Source organism: Nelusetta ayraudi, unplaced genomic scaffold (genome assembly GCF_046127955.1).
Source record: "Nelusetta ayraudi isolate G7.1 ecotype Tasmania unplaced genomic scaffold, CSIRO-AGI_Nayr_v1 ptg000002l, whole genome shotgun sequence".
Classification (NCBI taxonomy): domain Eukaryota; kingdom Metazoa; phylum Chordata; class Actinopteri; order Tetraodontiformes; family Monacanthidae; genus Nelusetta; species Nelusetta ayraudi.
Genome location: NW_027466052.1, coordinates 12,680,985 through 12,699,659, shown reverse-complemented (window position 1 = coordinate 12,699,659; position 18,675 = coordinate 12,680,985). Strand labels below are relative to the sequence as shown.

At 42.3% G+C, this 18,675-nt stretch overlaps 1 protein-coding gene across 4 annotated transcripts in view; it reads left to right on the top strand.

Annotated features, from left to right (window-relative positions):
• The window catches only part of tcf12 (transcription factor 12), a 52,370-nt gene extending 38,904 nt beyond the window's left edge, over positions 1–13,466 (top strand). For 3 of the 4 annotated variants that reach the window (XM_076024821.1, XM_076024802.1, XM_076024827.1), the window contains 10 exons: positions 770–911; positions 1,111–1,181; positions 3,815–3,959; positions 6,196–6,269; positions 8,389–8,580; positions 11,416–11,551; positions 11,638–11,782; positions 11,889–12,121; positions 12,248–12,401; positions 12,797–13,466. In XM_076024821.1, coding sequence (XP_075880936.1) covers positions 770–911; positions 1,111–1,181; positions 3,815–3,959; positions 6,196–6,269; positions 8,389–8,580; positions 11,416–11,551; positions 11,638–11,782; positions 11,889–12,121; positions 12,248–12,390 — 1,281 coding nt within the window. In that variant the 3' untranslated portion in view covers positions 12,391–12,401; positions 12,797–13,466. The remainder of the gene's footprint in view (positions 1–769; positions 912–1,110; positions 1,182–3,814; positions 3,960–6,195; positions 6,270–8,388; positions 8,581–11,415; positions 11,552–11,637; positions 11,783–11,888; positions 12,122–12,247; positions 12,402–12,796) is intronic. The other variant, XM_076024810.1, reaches the window with a different exon arrangement.
• The last annotated feature ends 5,209 nt before the right edge of the window (positions 13,467–18,675 follow it).

Sequence of the window (18,675 nt, the reverse complement as noted above, 5' to 3'; positions counted from 1 at the left end):
TCGACGTATGCAACACGCAGCAAAATTCTTTGTCAGCACTTCAGCCCGTGCAGTTGGAGCCAGTGTTTGCGTCTTAAGTTGCGCTCTGGTTCTAATCAGTCGGACCCCGCTGACCCTCTTTGTGTTGCTGTTTGATCGGGTCCTGTCAGCCTGCCTGCCTTCAGCTGGCCGGCCGGCCGTCACAGGGAGGCTGCAGATGCTGCTCTGTCTCTGCCCCGCGCCCCTCCCCCATTAACTTTTGCTCCTCGCCTGTCTGGGTGCTGTCACTGGAGAATATTAGCAGTGGGCGAATAAGTCAGCCGTTTCGACCTGGCACACACACCAGCAATACACGGCCGTATTTGTCATGTGGTAATATAGTCTGGCCAGAACTTTGCTACTACAAACTTCATCAGCCTCTTTATGTCACAAACTTCAGATTTTAAGCATTTATGACATTAATGTATTTAAGATATTCTCAAATGAAGGACATGTTCCTGAACATTTCAAGATTTATTTTAAAGAAAACTAAAAGGTTCATTCTTACTCAGCGTGCCAATCTGTAAATCTTCATCCCCTAAACTTCTCACCAGCAGAGGCCAATTCTCAATTAGATATAGAGGTACGATGCTAACTAAGCTTTTTGCCTCTCCCTGTGCTGTTACATTATTATTTGTTATGTTTATGTATACTCTCTTTTTCTAATTGTGAAAAATAAATGAAATTTAAAAAAAAAAAAAAAAATTGGAGGGAAAAAGACGAGCATTCACTCTGTTGCTTCATGTTGCAGAGTTACCCCGCGCACTCGGTGTCGCCAGACGTCAATGGCAGTCTTCCTCCCATGTCCAGCTTCCACCGCAGCAGCACAAGCACTTCGCCGTTCGTCAACGCAGCTCACGCCCCAGCCGCCAGCGCAGCCGACGGGGTCATGGGTACGTTTCAGCGGTAACCGTTCAAATGCCCACTCAGAATGACTAATTCAGACCCTCCCCCAACCCCCGTGTAATCACTACTGAACATCCCTTCTGTAAAAAGAAGTGAGTCAGACCGTTAGACAACTGCTTTGTGTAGCGTGACCGCTTGTCATTTGTCTGAGTTACTGTTACAAAGCCTCCCTCTGTGTTTTCTTAGCTGCTGCAAATCGGGGGAACCCCACTGGAAGCTCACAGACTGGAGATGCACTGGGCAAGGCTTTGGCCTCCGTGAGTTAAACACCCCCCCCGTCTCCCTTTTACCACCGACTCTTGTTTATTTTGACTGTTCAGCGGTGTTTGAGTGGAGCGTTTCTGTCTGATTCTTCCTGGCCCGAATATTCAAGCGCATCTTCCGATTAACAGACACTAGCTCAGACTTTAAAAGTGTTGAAAATAATTGATGTGCATTTTATTTGAACAATGAAATATGAAAAAAAATAAAAGGACAATGATTTATTCTCTGTTATAGCCTCAGAACCCATGTAGGGAATTTAGTTATAAACTCACGATTGATTGAAAAAAAAAAAAAAAAAGCATGAGGGCAACTTTATTGCAGTTGTTTTTTGACCTAAGCCTGGATAATTGTGGATTTAAAGAAGTAGTGTTCAAGAATGGACTTTGTACATTGAAAATGCTCCTAAAGCCAGTGGATTACATGTTGCAAACAATCAGTCGCATATTTTTATTCTGTATCTTGCCATAGTGTTGTTTTTTTTACATAACAGAATGTCCCACACTTGTGCATGATCTGATGCCTGTTAACATATAAAATTGCACCTTTGTCATAGTTACAGACTAATGGGAAACTTTGTCTTAAATCTAAATGTAAAAAAACAAACAAATCCTCCAGTTCAACATCAACTTTTACTGAATGACAAGATATGTCAGAGATACAATATACATAGTGGGTCTTTAAACCGATTATGATTGAAATGGCTTTAATTGAAGATAAATTTGACAATAACTGATAGTAATAATGGAAGATGTTTTTCCCTCCCTAGAATCATTTCCAAACACAACACATGTATGATTTGAAACCTCAACGCTGTTGTCACATTTCTCTTTGTGGTGACACGACAGTGTTGTAGTATTCATTTTTGATGGATTTTACTCATTTTCCTTAGCACAAGCTGTGCATTAGAAAGTAATATTGTTCAGCGCTGTAAAAAAAAAAACAACAACCATATATATATATGTATATGTATTAGAGCTAAGGGATGGTAATAACAAATTAAGTCCTTTATATGTGCAGTCTCAATTCCATTAGCATGACAAAGCTGGCGAGAAGCAGACACGGCTGGACGGGGCTGGACGGGGCTGGGGGAGGGGAGCTGGAGCTGGGTGCACAGGGGAGTTTATAACTTCTGTGGCTCAACTCCACGGGCCACCCTTTGTCCAGCTTTTGTTCTCTTCCTTTTTTAAATTGGCCGTGCTTATTGGCCCCGCGCCGCCTGCGGGAGCGTAACTGATGACGAGGCGGGGCTTCATTTATTTCTGTAAAATGAGCCATGTTTCACTTTGAAAGCGGCATGAGCAGCCAGTGAATGAAAAGGACAGAATGAGGTCCTTATAAAGTCGGGTCAGAAGTCACGGTCATAATCAGCTCACATTTGAGAGACACAGTCTTTGCAATTATGTTTTGTGGCTTGTTGGTTTCCAAAAGTGTGATGACCACACAATTAATCCCCCTTGGTTTTTGACCCACTTGTGTTTCTGAAAGTGAAAGCGCCGCGCTGACAAAGTTCAGCACTCTCGGCTTGCAGAAAATCATAAATAGCCGTCGCTGCCTTCAGGGACAACGGTCTGTTCCTTTACACTCAGTCAAGCCCCTGACCTGATACTCCAAGTTGATTGAAAACTAAAGCCCCGAGATCAAGATTGAATAAGGAGATTATTAACAATGAGTGCGTTCTATCATCTCCACAGAAGTCAAATGGTTTTCCTGCGAGCTCAGTTTGATCTTTACTTGGAAGGGAAATCTCTGTGGATCAGCTGTTTTTTTCCCCTCTGCTAATTAGTCAGGATACAGCGGTAATACCCTGACTTCTCTTAGACATGTTCCATTATGGCCACAATATCCTCTTATTACAGAGGGAAAAATCAGGGATGTGTTTGCGCTTTAATCCAGCATTTGTTTAAACAAATGAAATCCCTGTGGAAGTTGTGCAGGGGTAATCTCTTCGTTCCCTTGTGATTGTCATGCCATCCTAAAACATAGGGACCTCGGTATAATTTAGCATCCGCCACACGCTGCAACAACCGCACAAAAGCAACCGTGTAGATTTCAAACAGCATACCTTGGAGGAGACGACTAGTTCTCCCTGGATGTCCTCGACAAAACATTTTTTTGTTTTTTTTTTAATGTAAAACAAAACAAACAGCAAACTTATCATAGCAGATTGTAATTTATTGCGCATGGTATCAGAATCAGAATCAGAAGTATATTTATTTCCAAGTATGCTTACAAGGAATTTCGTTTGGTGTAGTTGGTGCTTGAAAAACAACAGCTAACTTTACTAAATAAAGAAAAATATATATCTACAGGAGAGATAAAAATAACAAATTACAAAATATCAGGAATAATCCAATATAATGTGCAACATAAATCCGTTGCAAAGAATTGTGTGTGCAAGAGAGGTGCTGGGAACGTAAGCATGAGCCTCTGGAGATTTAGTTGGTTGATATATTTGGGTTTCCAAGTTGGGCGTTGGCACTTTCTAAAGCCCCCGAATGAATAATAACAGCATTTATATATTTATTTAAGTGAGGAAAAGCTCTTCCCTGTTCCTGATTGGAAAAGAAAGTCGCCATTTGACACAACCATATTTTATTTCTGTCCCTGTGTTCCTTCCCTCTATCAGATTTATTCACCTGACCACACGAGCAGCAGCTTTCCCTCAAACCCATCAAGCCCTGTGGGTTCTCCCTCGCCGCTGACAGCCACAGCAGGTGCAGCCTCTGCTGGTACCGTCGTGACTTCTGCCGGAACCCCGTCTGGACGATCAGGTAGAGGACGGTCTCTGGATTTTTAATGTCAAATCCACCGGTCACCAGGAATTTAACTGTCAGATGTGAACTCCAAACATGAACTGAGCTCCAGGCTTGAACATCCTGCGCTTCATCGGAACCTTCGTTATGGGTTGTTAGTTCTAAGCATAAAAGCACAAGTTTTCTATGAAGATAGCGTGATTTTTTTTTTTCAAGCCACTGTTGCTTTTGAGTGCGCCAGTGGTTTTTTAAAGCAAGAATAGAGTAAAAGTCGTTGACTTTTTTTGAAAACTTCTGCTTGTCCTCTCCTTCAGAGCTCTGCTCAGCACTCAGTCCAACAACAACGGCCAATTTACATTCATCCAAGTAACATTTCTCAGAAAAGAAATTCATCAAAACAAATAAATAAAACTGTTTCAAACTCATTTTAGATACGTTTGTCTTATTTTTTCTCACGGCCCTCACCCTCGCACTCTCTAATACACCATTTCAAGGAGTAAAAGTGCTTGGTTGGCTGTACGACTCTTTCTTTTTTCCCCCGCCCTGCTTTTGTAAGATAGCACGGCAGCTCTGTCGCTGAATTATACTCCATATCCATAATGTGCAACAAAACAGCGGAAACAGGAAATTACTTTTGAAACCAGCCTATCTACTTCTGTTTTTAATACGCCGGCTATGTATTAAAAGATACAGTGAGGGGACACAATGGGGAGTGGGCTGACTGCGGCAGGAGGGTAATGGAAAGCAAAGGGGACAGTACGGGGAAAGTTTGAGCGGACAGTTGTGTCATACGTGGTAATGGAGTGGCGACAGCTGTCTCAACGTATGCCCCCCTCCTCATCCTCAGCTGCTGCCCTGCCCCGTGGACAGCTGTTCCCCGCAACACACACACTCACACATGCAGGCGAGGCTGCAAAAGGTCTTATTTATCTGTCAGCGGTCGAAGGAGGGAGGCCGTTACTCAGCTGATGATGACTGTGACAGCATCGCACACTGAGGGGACGTCTGTTAAGAGGACAGTATGCCAAGGCTGGCTGCATAACGATCATATTCGAATTCATTTGAGAAAAGGAATGGTCCGAGAATTTTTCTTTCAGCGTTACCCGTGAAATCTCTCGTGGATGTTGTGTAATGATTCACCCTGATTACGAGTCTGCCGCTAGAAGAAGCTCTCGGAATTGAGCGCAAAATTTGGTCACCGTCGAAACTCCATTAATCACCGGGTTATTCTGCTGCACAGCCACATTACTCACGGCTGGTTTGTTCAATTAGCCCCTGTACGGCACACGCGGGGACCGGAGCCCAAGGCTAATTTTTCACTGTTGCCAGCCAGGAGACGTTCATCTAGAGTTCCAGTCTTATTCACCTGGGAGAAGGCTGAGCCACAAAGGAGGCTTTTTTCATTTCCCGCTCTAAAGTTTTCCTTAATAGTCTGTTAATTAAATCTGCTTCTTTTCCAAGACTTTATCCAAGTGAGTTTAACAGCACACGCAAAATTAGAAGACCACAAAGGGCTAATGGCATAATTTATTGGAATTCATTAATGGAACTCTCTATTTGAACAGCACAATGAGCAGAATGTACGCCTTGTCTTTCCTGCAGTTGTCAGAAACGTCCACCAGGTTTCTACCCTGTTTTGTTACGTTAACACAGACAATTGCATCCCCTGAAACCACTTCTCTTTTCTCCACTGATTTATGTCAGATAGATGTAGAGTATAGACAAACTGTCATCTACAGTGCAGAATGTCTCTGCGTTTGGAGATGCCTGATTTTCATTGCAACCCTAGCAAATGCATTGCGCATGAGCCTCATTAAATTCAGAGTCTTGACATAGTTCCCTCATCAAAACCTCCCATGTAAAGTCATGTGCTGGAAAATGGGCAAACTATGCTGCGTGCTGCCATCACTCTGATGCATTTCTTTCACAGCTTTGATAGGAAAGTAAATGCTAATAAAATTTAAATTCAAACATAAAATTTTATGTATTCTTATTATTATGTGGATGCGGCTTTGATAGGTTGGTAATAGGCTTAAACAAGAGGAAATAACACAGTTTGGCCGAAAGATATAAAAAAATATCCTTTGTAGAACATCAGGAGACCTGAATGTCAGGACATTATTGTGTTTATGTGTGTCAGCCGGGCTTTTCACTGCTTTATCCAGTGAAGTGGGATAGAGCCATCAACAATGATGACATCTAGCTGCAATACAGTCCACACTGACCTCTAATGCCGCTCTTTTTATCTCATCAGGTACAAACCCGTGGCCCCGTGCTGGTGGACAGACCCCCTCCTCTCCAAATTATGAGAACTCCCTCCACTCGCTGGTAAGCTGCCTGTCTGCTCGGCTTTAGATAAGTTACCCACAGGACCGAGGTAGCGTTACGGGGAGATTCTTGTCTGACAGACACTCTGCTGAAGAAGGTGGGGGCAGAGGGATAACCAAACTGAACAATACCTGTCCCTTGGGGCTTGCCATCTGTCCTCCACTCCGTGGGCCAGGACAGGAATGACAGTTGGGGGATGGGTTTAGTTAAGTGGGCTGCTGTGTGGGGGTGACAGCTGTTTGCAAAACCACTTTTCCAGGATTCCTTCGCTGCCATGCAGCCAGAGCTACAAATCATCTTTCATCAACGCTGCCGCCTCATGCATTTCAATATCGCAGATCTAATGCATTTCAAAATATTGAATTATAATGCCCTCGTCGGAACAGGTATGCAAACAGCTTTTCGTGATTAATGGGACCGCATTCACGACAGACACATAAACAAGATTGTGTCTTAAAAATATCAAAATGCACAGACAGCAATCGTATCGTTGCATTGACATTCTGAAACGCCATCCAACCACAGATGACTTTGCCTCAGTTTAAAGCTATTTATTTTTCTGGATGGCTGACAGTCTGAATCGTGAACCTTGTATTAAAAGATATATCACATAATTTGTCCAGCGTAAGAAAGCCTTTGAATCTTACGTGTACTTGTTTTCTCACACTCAGCCTGTGACATTGTTTACCATCTCCTGTGGCCACCCATGTTAAGAAAATATCATCACTGCAAATGAATGATAACAGGTCCTAAAATCAGCTTCCAATGAAAGCCAGCGTAAAAAAGAATAAAAATCCAACTTTAACGTAGTTTGCATGTACAGTCATTTCTATATTTCAAACTTGTACTGTTCCGTTGGAATGTGGTTGCGACAGCAGCAGCAGTCTCAGAGGGCCATTCCAGACATCCCACTCCCTGGCAGGGCTTGTCAGCAGGGAGATCCTGAAGGAATTCCCAGGCTGGAATGTGTAGAACGCCCTCAGCATGTTGTGGCTGTTCTCCCGGGTCTCGAACCAACTGGGCATACCCAGAAATCTTGAGGCTTGCCAGGAAGCATCCTAATCAAATACCTGGTATCCACCTGAGCCAGTTGCCTTTGACAGTGAAGAATTCCAGAAACCACAGCTATTTGGTAAATCAATTATAATAATGTGTCATTTCCCATGGGCACGGCAAAAGGCAGCGCTGGATTGCGTAAATATTACAACACACTAATATTTTGCTGGATAATTGCATCGCTCAAGTGATATTAGACAAACGAGCGGGCGGTTTTTAATCAGTCTGTGCCCAAAGCCTGAGAAGAAACACATGCGCTTTGCTTTCAAATTGACGAATGATGCAAAATTCTCGACACTTTCCAGATATACAAAGGAAAACAGGGGAGGCGAATATTGTGAAAGGACTTAGTAAATGTGCAAACACCAGACATTTTTTTATCCTTCCAAAGTGAATGGTCAGCAGCCGTGTTCTTCATTCCAAATCCTGCTCTGCCTGTCGCTGTGTCTTTTCAAAAACAATCATTGTTCTCAGTGTGTTTCTGGTACTTAGAGATACTGATCTTTTTTTTTTTTTTTTCTCGTAATCCTCTCCTATTTTTTATTTTACTTTGCCAGAAAAACAGAGTTCATCAGCAGTTGCATGAGCATCTCCAGGATGCCATGTCTTTCTTAAAGGATGTCTGCGAGGTACTCTACTACAGATGGAGCCTTTCATCATTACATGTTCCATATGTCTCTCCTCATTTTTATTTTCTCTCACTAGTTCTAGCTGACGTCCACGATCCTCACAGTGAAATGCAATTTATTTAATTACATTTTTGCCATATTTTCACGTTGTCATCTTATTGCTACTTCAGCTTGCAGCTTTTTGTCTAAATTTCACCAAAAGGAATCTGTTGACTTTTTCACCTCAAGCTGAAATGGCTGCCTTGATATTGCATTTGAACAGCCTTTGTTATCATTTGTTTCGAGTGTGTTTTTTTTTCTTTAGTCCACACCATGCAATCAGTGTTTTCAATTTCAACCTAATATGCTTAAACTAAGCTGCTCTGTCCTTCTTCTCCTCTCTTCTCCCTCTCTCCCCCCAACCCTTCACTCTCCAATCCCTGTGGCCCCTCCAGTCCCGAATGGAGGATCGTCTGGACAGGCTGGATGATGCAATCCTCGTCCTGAGGAACCATGCTGTGGGCTCCACCGCCAGTCTGCCCAGTGACATACACAGTCTGCTGGGGCAGGTGCAGAATGGGCCAATAGCGGCCCTCGGAGCAAACTTTCCTGCCTCCGCATTGGTTCCAAGTCGGACGGCAGCGATGGTATGAGAACTTTCAAATATCACAATTATTATTTTTTTAAGCGAATAAATGGAAGGAGTTACCGCACAAATGGAAGGAAAAATCAAGTGTCTTTGGCTCGTGATTTGTGTTATTTGTCAAACTTCGAAAACTCTGACCACCTGTTCAAAATAGGTCCACTGACATTTGTTGAAAAAAAAAAAAAAGAAAGAAAGAAAGAAAGAGACATTTTCCACTCATGAAGAGTTGAATTCAGCCGGACATATTTTCCATAAGTGTAATGGCTGGCTTCAGACTCTCTCCTCCAGAGAGCGCCTGAATACGCAAGGGTGAAGGAGAAATGAGAAAAGCAGCAGTTATGGAATGAACTTGTCCTTCGTGGCTGAAAGTAGCATGTGTGTGTGTGTGTGTGTGTGTGTGTGTGTGTGTGTGTGTGTGTGTGTGTGTGTTTTGGGGGCACTTTTTCTTGGGTCAAAGTGTGAACCGGTTGAGAAACAAGGATTAAACGAATCAGCATAAATCGTGTCGCGTTTAGCTGTCCAACATATTTATTTCTTCGGACATAAGAGCTAGAAATATATCTATAATATAAATTAGATTGATAATTTGGAGGTATTATTAAATCATTTGGGTAGAAGATAAACAGTTTCTGCAAAGCTTCCAAGGACTTCAAACCTCTCTGCTCAATGCAAAGGCACTTTGGAATGTAAGCACATTTTTTTGGGACGAATGTTTGATTTCACACTGCGAAACAGTAGACAGAGCACTTGCCAAACTGAGCATAAATATCATCAGTCAAAGAAGGCCGTTTAAATTTCTGTGTATTGCCACAGCGATACAGTTTGCTGTAGAAATCTCTGCAGGGCTCCCAGCATTTTCTTCATTAGCGCACATGCTTAACAGTAGATCTCAGTGGACAATCAGACTGCCCAGGACGGAATTAATCCATTAATCTTTGTGACGCCGTATGTGTTGTGCTGTTGTGACCCAAAGTCCAGCTCCAGTCAGAGACACACACACTTAATAACCTGTAGTCACAGTTTAATCCAAGCTGTGTGCTGTGCTGGATTTTTAATTGAATGTTACCCAAAGTAACTTAAAAATGTGCATTTATTTATCAGGAATCCAGCTTCATTACTATTATTGTTAGAACTGTTTTGTTTTTTTGGTTTCAGTGGTACCAGCACATTATCTCTATAAACCAAATAGAAAATCATCCATTCCCAATTTCCTTTCAGGCCTTCATCACATAAATAATGATGGAATAATGAAAGGGTTGTTTCCACATACAAAACTCACGCTGTATTCTATGAAGCATGTTCACTGTAAACGCTGCTCAGATTTTCCATTGGACCAATTTTTGCAAATCTGTATTACGTCACGTGAATGAATCGAACTCAAAGACTTTTAAATCATATGTTTGTATTTCCAATGAAGTGCTCCACAGCGTAATATTTCACTTCATTTCATTTTACATTCACCATTTTCTTTCGCTGCGTCTTCTTGCGTGCGGTTTGGCCAGAGTTGTCCTCATGAAAGACTGTTTCACTGGCTGTCAGAAGAGCTTGACTGGATGTATTTATTTCGGGGGGCGGCTGCGCCGAGGCGGTGATGTTGACCGACAGTGACTGTGAGATAGAACATACTGTGTCTGCACTAACACAGCACTTCCTGTGTGGGAAGGGGTCCCCTCAGACAGAGCTCAGCAGCCCCGGCACAGCACAGCCACAGGCTTTTTACTCCACACCCCCTGCTCCCCACCACCCCAGGCCTTTTCATTGCTTCTTTTTTAACAACCCAGGAAATCTGAATCGTTGGAAACGTGTGTCTGAACCGACGGCCTCCGCCCAAATAGAAGTCCTCAGCTGTATGGTAATCAGGCCCCGCCATTAAAATGGTAGCGTTCTTTTCTCGCCAGGGCCCCAGCTTCCCTCCTCCTCCTCCAGACAAAGAGTTGTTTGGACACCTGTTGAGAGCACAGCAAAGATTAGCGTAGCACTGAGGAAGGGGAGTGTCTCGGGGTGGCGGGGTTAACAGAGGCCAACAGTGACTGGGGATCACATTCCTGTGGAAAATGGCGGGGGGGGGGGGGGGGGGGGTGCCCTCCACCCTCAGTCAAGATCTGTCTGCTAGCCTAGAGGGGGAAGTAGATGTGGTAAACCTGAGGAAGGAAGGAGTCTGTGCTACTGCTCTGTGAGAGCCAGTATATGTTATGAGTGTACTGTAGATATTAAGAGGAAAATGTTTGGTATTAGTTTTTGCTGTTGGTCGTAGTTAGTTAAATTAGTTTTAGTTATATTACGCAGTGCTAGGTTCAGAATGTCTCAGCATTTAGCAGCATCCCGTATATAGCGCGTTTAATTTACACCAAGTGGAAGGAGCCTTTAGCCTGGAAAGGAGGTCATCAGGTGGCTCACAGCCATCACAGAGTGTTTGGACCCAACCGCAACACTCTCAGGTTTTTGATTTGAGCGTAAATTAACACGACAGGTGTAAATTGACAAAAAAAAAACCCACACAGGCTAAGATGCTGGGTCGGGAAAAAGCTTTCAGCATATTTCATCGCAGGTATGTCAGCTTTTTTTGGGACATAGGCAGCTTTTATTTTGTGTCAGCAAATCCCTGTTGTCTCTCCTTTTTGTTGACCAACAGCTCTTCATGAAAGTTGTGTCATGTACAAAAACAGTGAAACTTTTCACGATGTACAAGTGAGAACTGGAAACACCTTTAGTTAACAGCCAATCCAGTTTCACAGCGATAAGTGGCTTAATGAACTATTCTGGCTTACGCTGCTTGCTAAAAATAAGTGGTTTCATGTTGAAAACAAAAAGACAATGTCTGTGTCCCACCTCACAGTCCTTCCTCTCTGTGTTACAGCAGGCAAGTGGCCACTCTGATGACGCTGCCAGCCTCAACAACAGCCACGGAGGTCTGCCAAGCGCGAGTTCCACATCCAGCACAGAACTCAACCATCAAATGGAAGTTTTCAGAGGTTTGTTGTACCAGCCACATTTACATGGCAGGCATGTGGCTTGTGTTGAGCTAACCTGACACTGTGCGCTGCCGGTCTTTCCTCAGCTCTGGCTGGGCAGCTGCCGGCCTCCCTGGACCTTAAGGTTGAGAAACCGGACAAAGATGAGATGCGCGACGACCTCTCCGAAAACAAGTCTGATGATGAGAGTGACAAACATCTGAGGACACCCAGAGCAGGCACACGGACGAGGTATCAACATTTACACGTGCGCCTTCGTGTTGTGCTGCTTGTGGATGGGACTTTTAATTTCGCAAGTCAATGGACTAAGTATCCAATTGAATGATTGTCTCCACAGCAGTATCACCGAAGACGAGGATCTGAATCCAGAGCAGAAAGCCGAGCGCGAGCGTGAGAGACGAATGGCCAACAATGCCCGGGAGCGCTTGAGGGTGCGAGACATCAACGAGGCCTTCAAGGAGCTGGGTCGCATGTGCCAGCTGCACCTGAAAAGCGAGAAGCCGCAGACAAAACTGCTAATCCTCCATCAGGCTGTGGCCGTCATACTCAACCTGGAGCAGCAAGTCAGAGGTGAGGCTGCAGCCGCGTGTTTTAAATGCCAGTTATCAGTGCCTCGCCGCATCGTGTCAATGTTGAATCTTTGGAAAGGTGCAGTGAAACATGACAAACATTGCTGTTGTGTCTTTGGATGTACAGAGCGTAATTTGAACCCTAAAGCAGCCTGCCTCAAAAGGAGGGAGGAGGAAAAGGTTTCTGCTGGGTCTGGTGATACCCAACAATCCCACACTGGGGTCCACCCAGGCCTGACTGACGCATCGAACCCCATGGGCCACCTCTGAGGAGCAGACAGGTACTCTCACCGTCAGTGTTGTAGATAGATAGATATAGATAGATAGATAGATAGATAGATAGATAGATAGATGTACTTTATTGATCCCAAATTGGGAGACTACACTGTTGCAAAAATAAACTATACAGTAGTTACAAAAACACTCAAATCAATCTGTGTACAACAAACGACAAAAGACAGCAATAAGCGATAAGCAAGGTTTTCTTAACCGTCAGTGCGTTTTTTGCCATTGAGTCTTGAAAAAAAGTCCAGAACGCTATCTGTCACTCAGAGACAATAGTTTTGTTTCTTAAGTGAAAAAACTTGTGTGTAGATGTAGTTAGTTGGAGCAGATGATTTGCCCTTTCTGTTTTTACTGACGCACTCTTTCAAACATTTCCCCCTCCTATCTGCAGATCAAACAGATCCAGATCATTTCTTCCAGTCTGAATCGGTGACCTCGCTTCCTGGCAGCGACAGACAGGACTCACATTTTGTGACACCAATTAGAGGAGACAGACCACTCAAAGCGAAACCACCAAACTACAACGATCCAGTCTTGAGATTAAAAGAAGAGCCGAGGGTCCAGCGACCCTGCGACCCTGTTTCCATCCGAAATCCCCCCCTCCCCCCCTGCAAAGAAAAATCAGCACATATCACTGTCTGCAAGAAGCATACTGCTTCTGAACAATCAGAGACTTTGCAATCTCCTCCGACAGTGTGTGGAAATTGCCTCGTGCCTAAACTGAATTGACGAATGCATTGTAACAGCAATTGTTTTTGTTTGTCTATTTCTTTTTTTCTATTTATTATGTTACGGAGCTATTTGTAAGTGTATGTCTAAAGGGAAAGTCGGTCAAATTCAAAGAGAAGCTTGGAGCTTTTCACTTGATCTATAGTTTGCCAGTGTCACCTTAAAATCGGAACACTCCATTCTGCAGCTTCAAAGAGTCAGAGATGAGGGAGATACTATTTGGGCACTGAGAAAAATTAATTTATTGGCCAATGTATTGTCATATTTATAATCAATTTAAACCTATTTTAGCTTTTAGAAGTAAATAACACCCCATGTTTGTTTGTTTTGTTTTTAAAAAAAGAGGATATATTATTTATTGTTTTTTATATATATTATTCATAGACACATGTCACATATAACCAAAACTACCTATTTGTTGTCGCGTGGGTCAGGGCCGCTTCTGTACTGCAGTCCAGAATAAGAGTAGGATGACCAAACATCCTGTTTTCCCAGGACACGTCCGGTTTTCACATCCTGTCCTTTTGCTAGTGATTTTTTTCTAGAGGTGAAGACATACTTTAAGTATATTGAAATTATAAGGGATCTTTGAGTATCCAATTGTCGCGACAAGTGTCCTGGTGTCCAGTCATCAAAGTATGGTCACCCTAAAAAAAAGGCCCGTGAGCATCAGTAACTTTATTATGGTGACAGAGAAAACTTGGCAAACTGTAGGTTCACTGAAAGCTCAATTTTAAGTTTTTTTTTAAGTTTTTTTTTACCCGACAGTGGGCAGTGGGCAGTGAAAATTACAGAGCGCAAACATTTTTGCTAACCTTAGCATTCCCTGCATATATTTAGTGTCTTAACTAAAGGAGCATGGCACTCGAGTGTCCGTCCGCTTCCTTTGCCATATAGTGTTAAATGTAAGCAGCAGCATCACTTTGCCGATTCTTGTCTCTATTTAGCCTGCATACGTTTGCAGTAAGGGGTTGGGGAGGGTGGCTGATTTTCTCCACCAGCTAATTAGACTCTGCATGACGACGACGATGATGATTACAGAATATGTATAAAAACGAAGACCATGCTTTCTCCTGGCCTGATGAACACGTCGCTTTAAATTTACTCTCTGTATCTGAAGATATATGATTTCAAATGCAGTTATTCCGAGTTTAGTTATACTTTTTTGTGTTCTAACAAGTCATTTCTTTTTGGCTTCCAGCATTATTATATCCAGTTTCAGTCAAAAGAGAAGACCTTTCAGTTTGATCTTGATCCAAGTTGGGACACGCCCAGCGCAACAAGATTAGATTTTGAATAGAACTGTAGCACAATAATGAACAAAAGCAACAGGATTTTCTTCTGTGTCGTTTCAAGACATTGACCATGGCTTGATGTCGTTCTCCCTCTCTGTGCATGCTTTTTTCCTTTTGTTCAGTCTTTTGTCGTAAGACTTGCTTTTGTATTCCATTATTTCTTTGTGTATTGTCTTCATTATACCTCAGGAATGAGGGATTCTGTGGTACAACTGGGTGAGAGTATATTGTCATTGTCATTTTCACCTTAAGCAAGGCTGCCACGTTCAGAATGACCACTCTGCTTAGAAAAGGGAGATACATTAGAATTCAAGATGCCGCAGAGAGTTTGCATTGAACAATTTGTCTTTAAATTATCATGTTTTTGTGGTTGAAAAAAAAAAATCCATTTTGGTATATTCTTGGACTGAATGTGGCCTTGTTCTTCATCTCAGTGTTCATGTCGGCAGACTTTGATTGACTTTGATCGTGTTCGCTACTTCCCGCTCTCTTTCCTGCATTTGTTTTTGTTTCCCGTCCCTCTTATATTTGTTTGCTCCTCTGTTTGCCAATTATGACTTTGCTGTATTCCCAGATGCTTTTCCCTTGTATAATATAAGACAAAGAAAAGAAACTCAAAAGGAAAAAAAAAAATCATTTGGCTTATTTTTCACTGTAGTTAGTCTTTTATACAATAATATTGTAAGAATATTTCTTGAATTCTAAATATTACTCTTTCTAGATTTTTGAAAGCAAAAGTTTTGAGTAAAAAGTTTCTTACTTTATTTTACTATATTAGATAGTAAAATGTACGGTTATTCACAGTAACCTGTCCATTACTACAGGCTATTTACATATGGCATTTCAAGAACATAGCTGAACTGTTGCTCGTAGTTTAGTATTTCAAAAGGCTTCGTACGAGCTCCGGATTCCTAAAAGTGTGGTCACCATCTTATTCTTCAGTCTCTGTTGTTGAATTATGAAAGATTTGTTCACGTGTCAAAAAAAATGTATCGTCGATGCACATCAAAAAAGGAAAAAAAAGAAACTTCTGCAACAACAGAAAATTGAATTTTCTGTCTTTTTCAACAGGAAAACACAATGTATATAACATTTATGTTGCAATAAATGTGCCATCTTTTTTTTTTTAAAAAAAAAGATAAATTGTATGAGCATTCTTTCTTTAGCTCCACTCTGTGCTCTTGCATTTTCTCTCTCAGATTCAATGAAGACACTGCAATGATACATTAGAGACATTATTGTGCCATTTATGTGGAATTTAGCAGGGTGAATTTGGGCCCGAAAAGCATTAATGGAACTGAAAACCGTTCAAAAAACCGTTTTTGAAATTAAATTAAATATTGAAATAGAACATATGTATGTATCTAGCATGCTGAAGGGGTGCAGACTAGTGATCTATTTACAAAATAAATCACAATTTATTTATTTTTTCCATTAAGTCTGAGTGCTTTAGTACAATTTTCATTTCCTCTGCAGGCAGTATTTATCTGTGTTATGGGACAATAGTGGAGATAGAGATGGTGGACATGTGCATGTTTGCCGTGAGCAATTGTCTCAACAAGAACTTCCTGTCAAGGCTGCTATGCCGGCTCTTTCTGTTACCTACTGTAGGAAGGTGTGAAGCACTAACTAAAGCTTTTATTTGTAGAAAATTAAGTCTACAGTCGAGTTTCTCATTACTTGGTTAAAGAAAAATTACAAATCTGTAACATAAGGCTTAAATGTTTGCCCTCTATCCTGTTTATTTTTCTCTTATTACCAAAAACAACCATTCTCCAGCTACACGTTTCTTTCTTTGATGGATAGAGTGGTATTCCTGTTAATGATGCTGTTGTATGAAGAATTAGAGCTAAGTGTTGCACTTGCGTACGTGCCGGTAATCTTTGGGCCATTCTTCTTTTTCTTGACGATTAACATGTATTTTCCAAACTAGCTGCAGAGTTGTAAGGCATGGCAACGTGAAATAATGCGTGGTCTCATTCTCCTACGTGCAAGGGGTCTGTTTACGAGCAGTGTTATGCTGTCCACAAGGATAATTCCAGCATGTTAGTAATGTAGTGGTCACTCCAGTGTGGAAGTCTTTTTTTGCTGTAATGTGCAAGAAAAGTACAGTAATAGATGGATGAAAAATGTGTAGCTCTCCACCTGCTGTATTTTCAGAAAGTAGTCACTGTTGTGGCCACTGCTTTCTTGGAGGAAATTCAGCTTGTTGAAAATGTTGGCTGCTCACCAGTCCACAAGGGATGAAGCCTAGTTTTTGTGTTCTCTGCTGCCTCGTTTCCGTTACTAAACAAGCCCAGCAGCGCTGGCTGTGCGAAGGAACCTAAACAACCCAAAAGACAGGAACTGAAAATCACAGCCATTTCTTCCAGCAGTAACGTGTCTGAGGTATAAAAGATGAAATCAATATGTGCTCTAAGTGTGCGTTCAACGTGCTCGATCGCATATCTGGTGTATGTCTGGTTGCTCGACCCGCCTCTGGGAAGTCTGCAGTCTTTCTTAGGATCGCCACAACACTGAGATGTGGACTGAGAATACCCAGAGGTCCCAGCTGTGGCACCTCAGTGGAGAACAGAGCGCTCATTGTTCGCTGCTGTAACCCAACACAGTGGCATAAAGCTCAGATTAAAGGCTGCTGAGCGGAGTGCGCCCTCTGCGTGCACACACATAAACAGTGCGCACTACAAAGAACATGCAGGGCCAGACAGGCCTCCGGTTCACTCTAGTTTCTACTGTCATTGAAAGTCAAGACCACTTGCAGTACACTGTGTACTTCTACACCTGTTCTCCTTGCTTCTGTCTGCTGCTGTAAAGGCTATTAGAGCTATCACATGTCCTAGATGCAAACCATGGGTTTAAGTAAAGCGATGAACATACCTATTGTTCTCTGCCACAATGCATTAAAATGTATGTTTTGTGTTTTCTTCCATGGTCATGTCACATGAAGATAGGTATTAGAATTGTGAGGTTGTTGTTGCAATACTAAATCATATTGAGGCAATATTTGGAATATTGGCATATTTTAGTTTAATACAAAATAATATAAATGAAGATACTGATAACAGCAACAATGCAAAATTTTGTTTTAAATAATTAGACCTAATTGAAAACACATAACACATACAACTCATTAAGGCATAGCAAAGTGTGGTTTTCATAAACAGCAATATTGTTTCACAGTGAAAATTCAGTGCCAGTAAAGACGAAGCTGGCCTGAATGGCAATAGTTTCAAATTGCATATTGAATCAAGTTTTTGGAATATAGTAAGATAAAACATATGTATGTAATCCAAACCTACATCTACCCACTCCATCCTGTAGCTGTAACTGTGAGCTGTGACTGCTCAGTGATGTTTGTGTGGCTCTTTCTTTATGCAGATGTCTCTGGGACACTTTATTTTGAAACAGAACTCTTGACAACACATTTCATTTTCCCTTTATCCCTCTATACATAAAAATGGCCTCATATCGTGGTTTAGTAATGCTGACGCCCCCTCCCACTCCGTCCCTGAACTTCTCACGAGAAGCTCTCTACGTCCATCTGATGATGCGTTCACTGCACCAAGTTGCAGTGAAGGCAATCACAGCTCTAGCACACGTTCTCGTCAACGCGCGGCGTTCAGGTCAGCTCAGCATCCACTAGATGACGCTCTCGACATGAGCAGCAAATTGCATATATGCAGAGTACAAGTTATATTAGGAGAGTTTGAGAAGTAATATTCTTCCAGGTAATGTTTGAAAAAGTTTGTTTTTTGAGTGACCAAACCTTAAACCGGGAAATAAGTGGTTAACAGAGTCTTTGGAACGTTAATTTTATTATAATAATCATTTTTATTTATTTATTTTTTAAGTTTGTTTACTCGTCGTTTTTATTTGGCATATTTATTGGCAATACAATTGCTCTGGCTCAGTGTGCACCAAACGAAACAAATAAATAGCCACAGCAACGTAACGTAAGTGTTGTATATACATTTAACTTTATGGTGAGCAACTTTGAACACTGAATAACGGAGCGGTTGACTTGACCAACCGCAAGTTTCCCGCTGCTTTCACGCAGTCGTGAACCGACCACAGCGTGTACGAGCCCGGGCCTTTCGGACCGGACCCGGTCACGACCAAACTGGCCGCCGTCGAGAGGCACTGTCGGGACTTGAGGAAGGGGCTGGTACCGCCAAAACCGCGCTACTGGACCTGCCGACGAGGATTTGGATGGGTGGGCAGGTCTGTGTGTTTGTTTTTGGAGGCG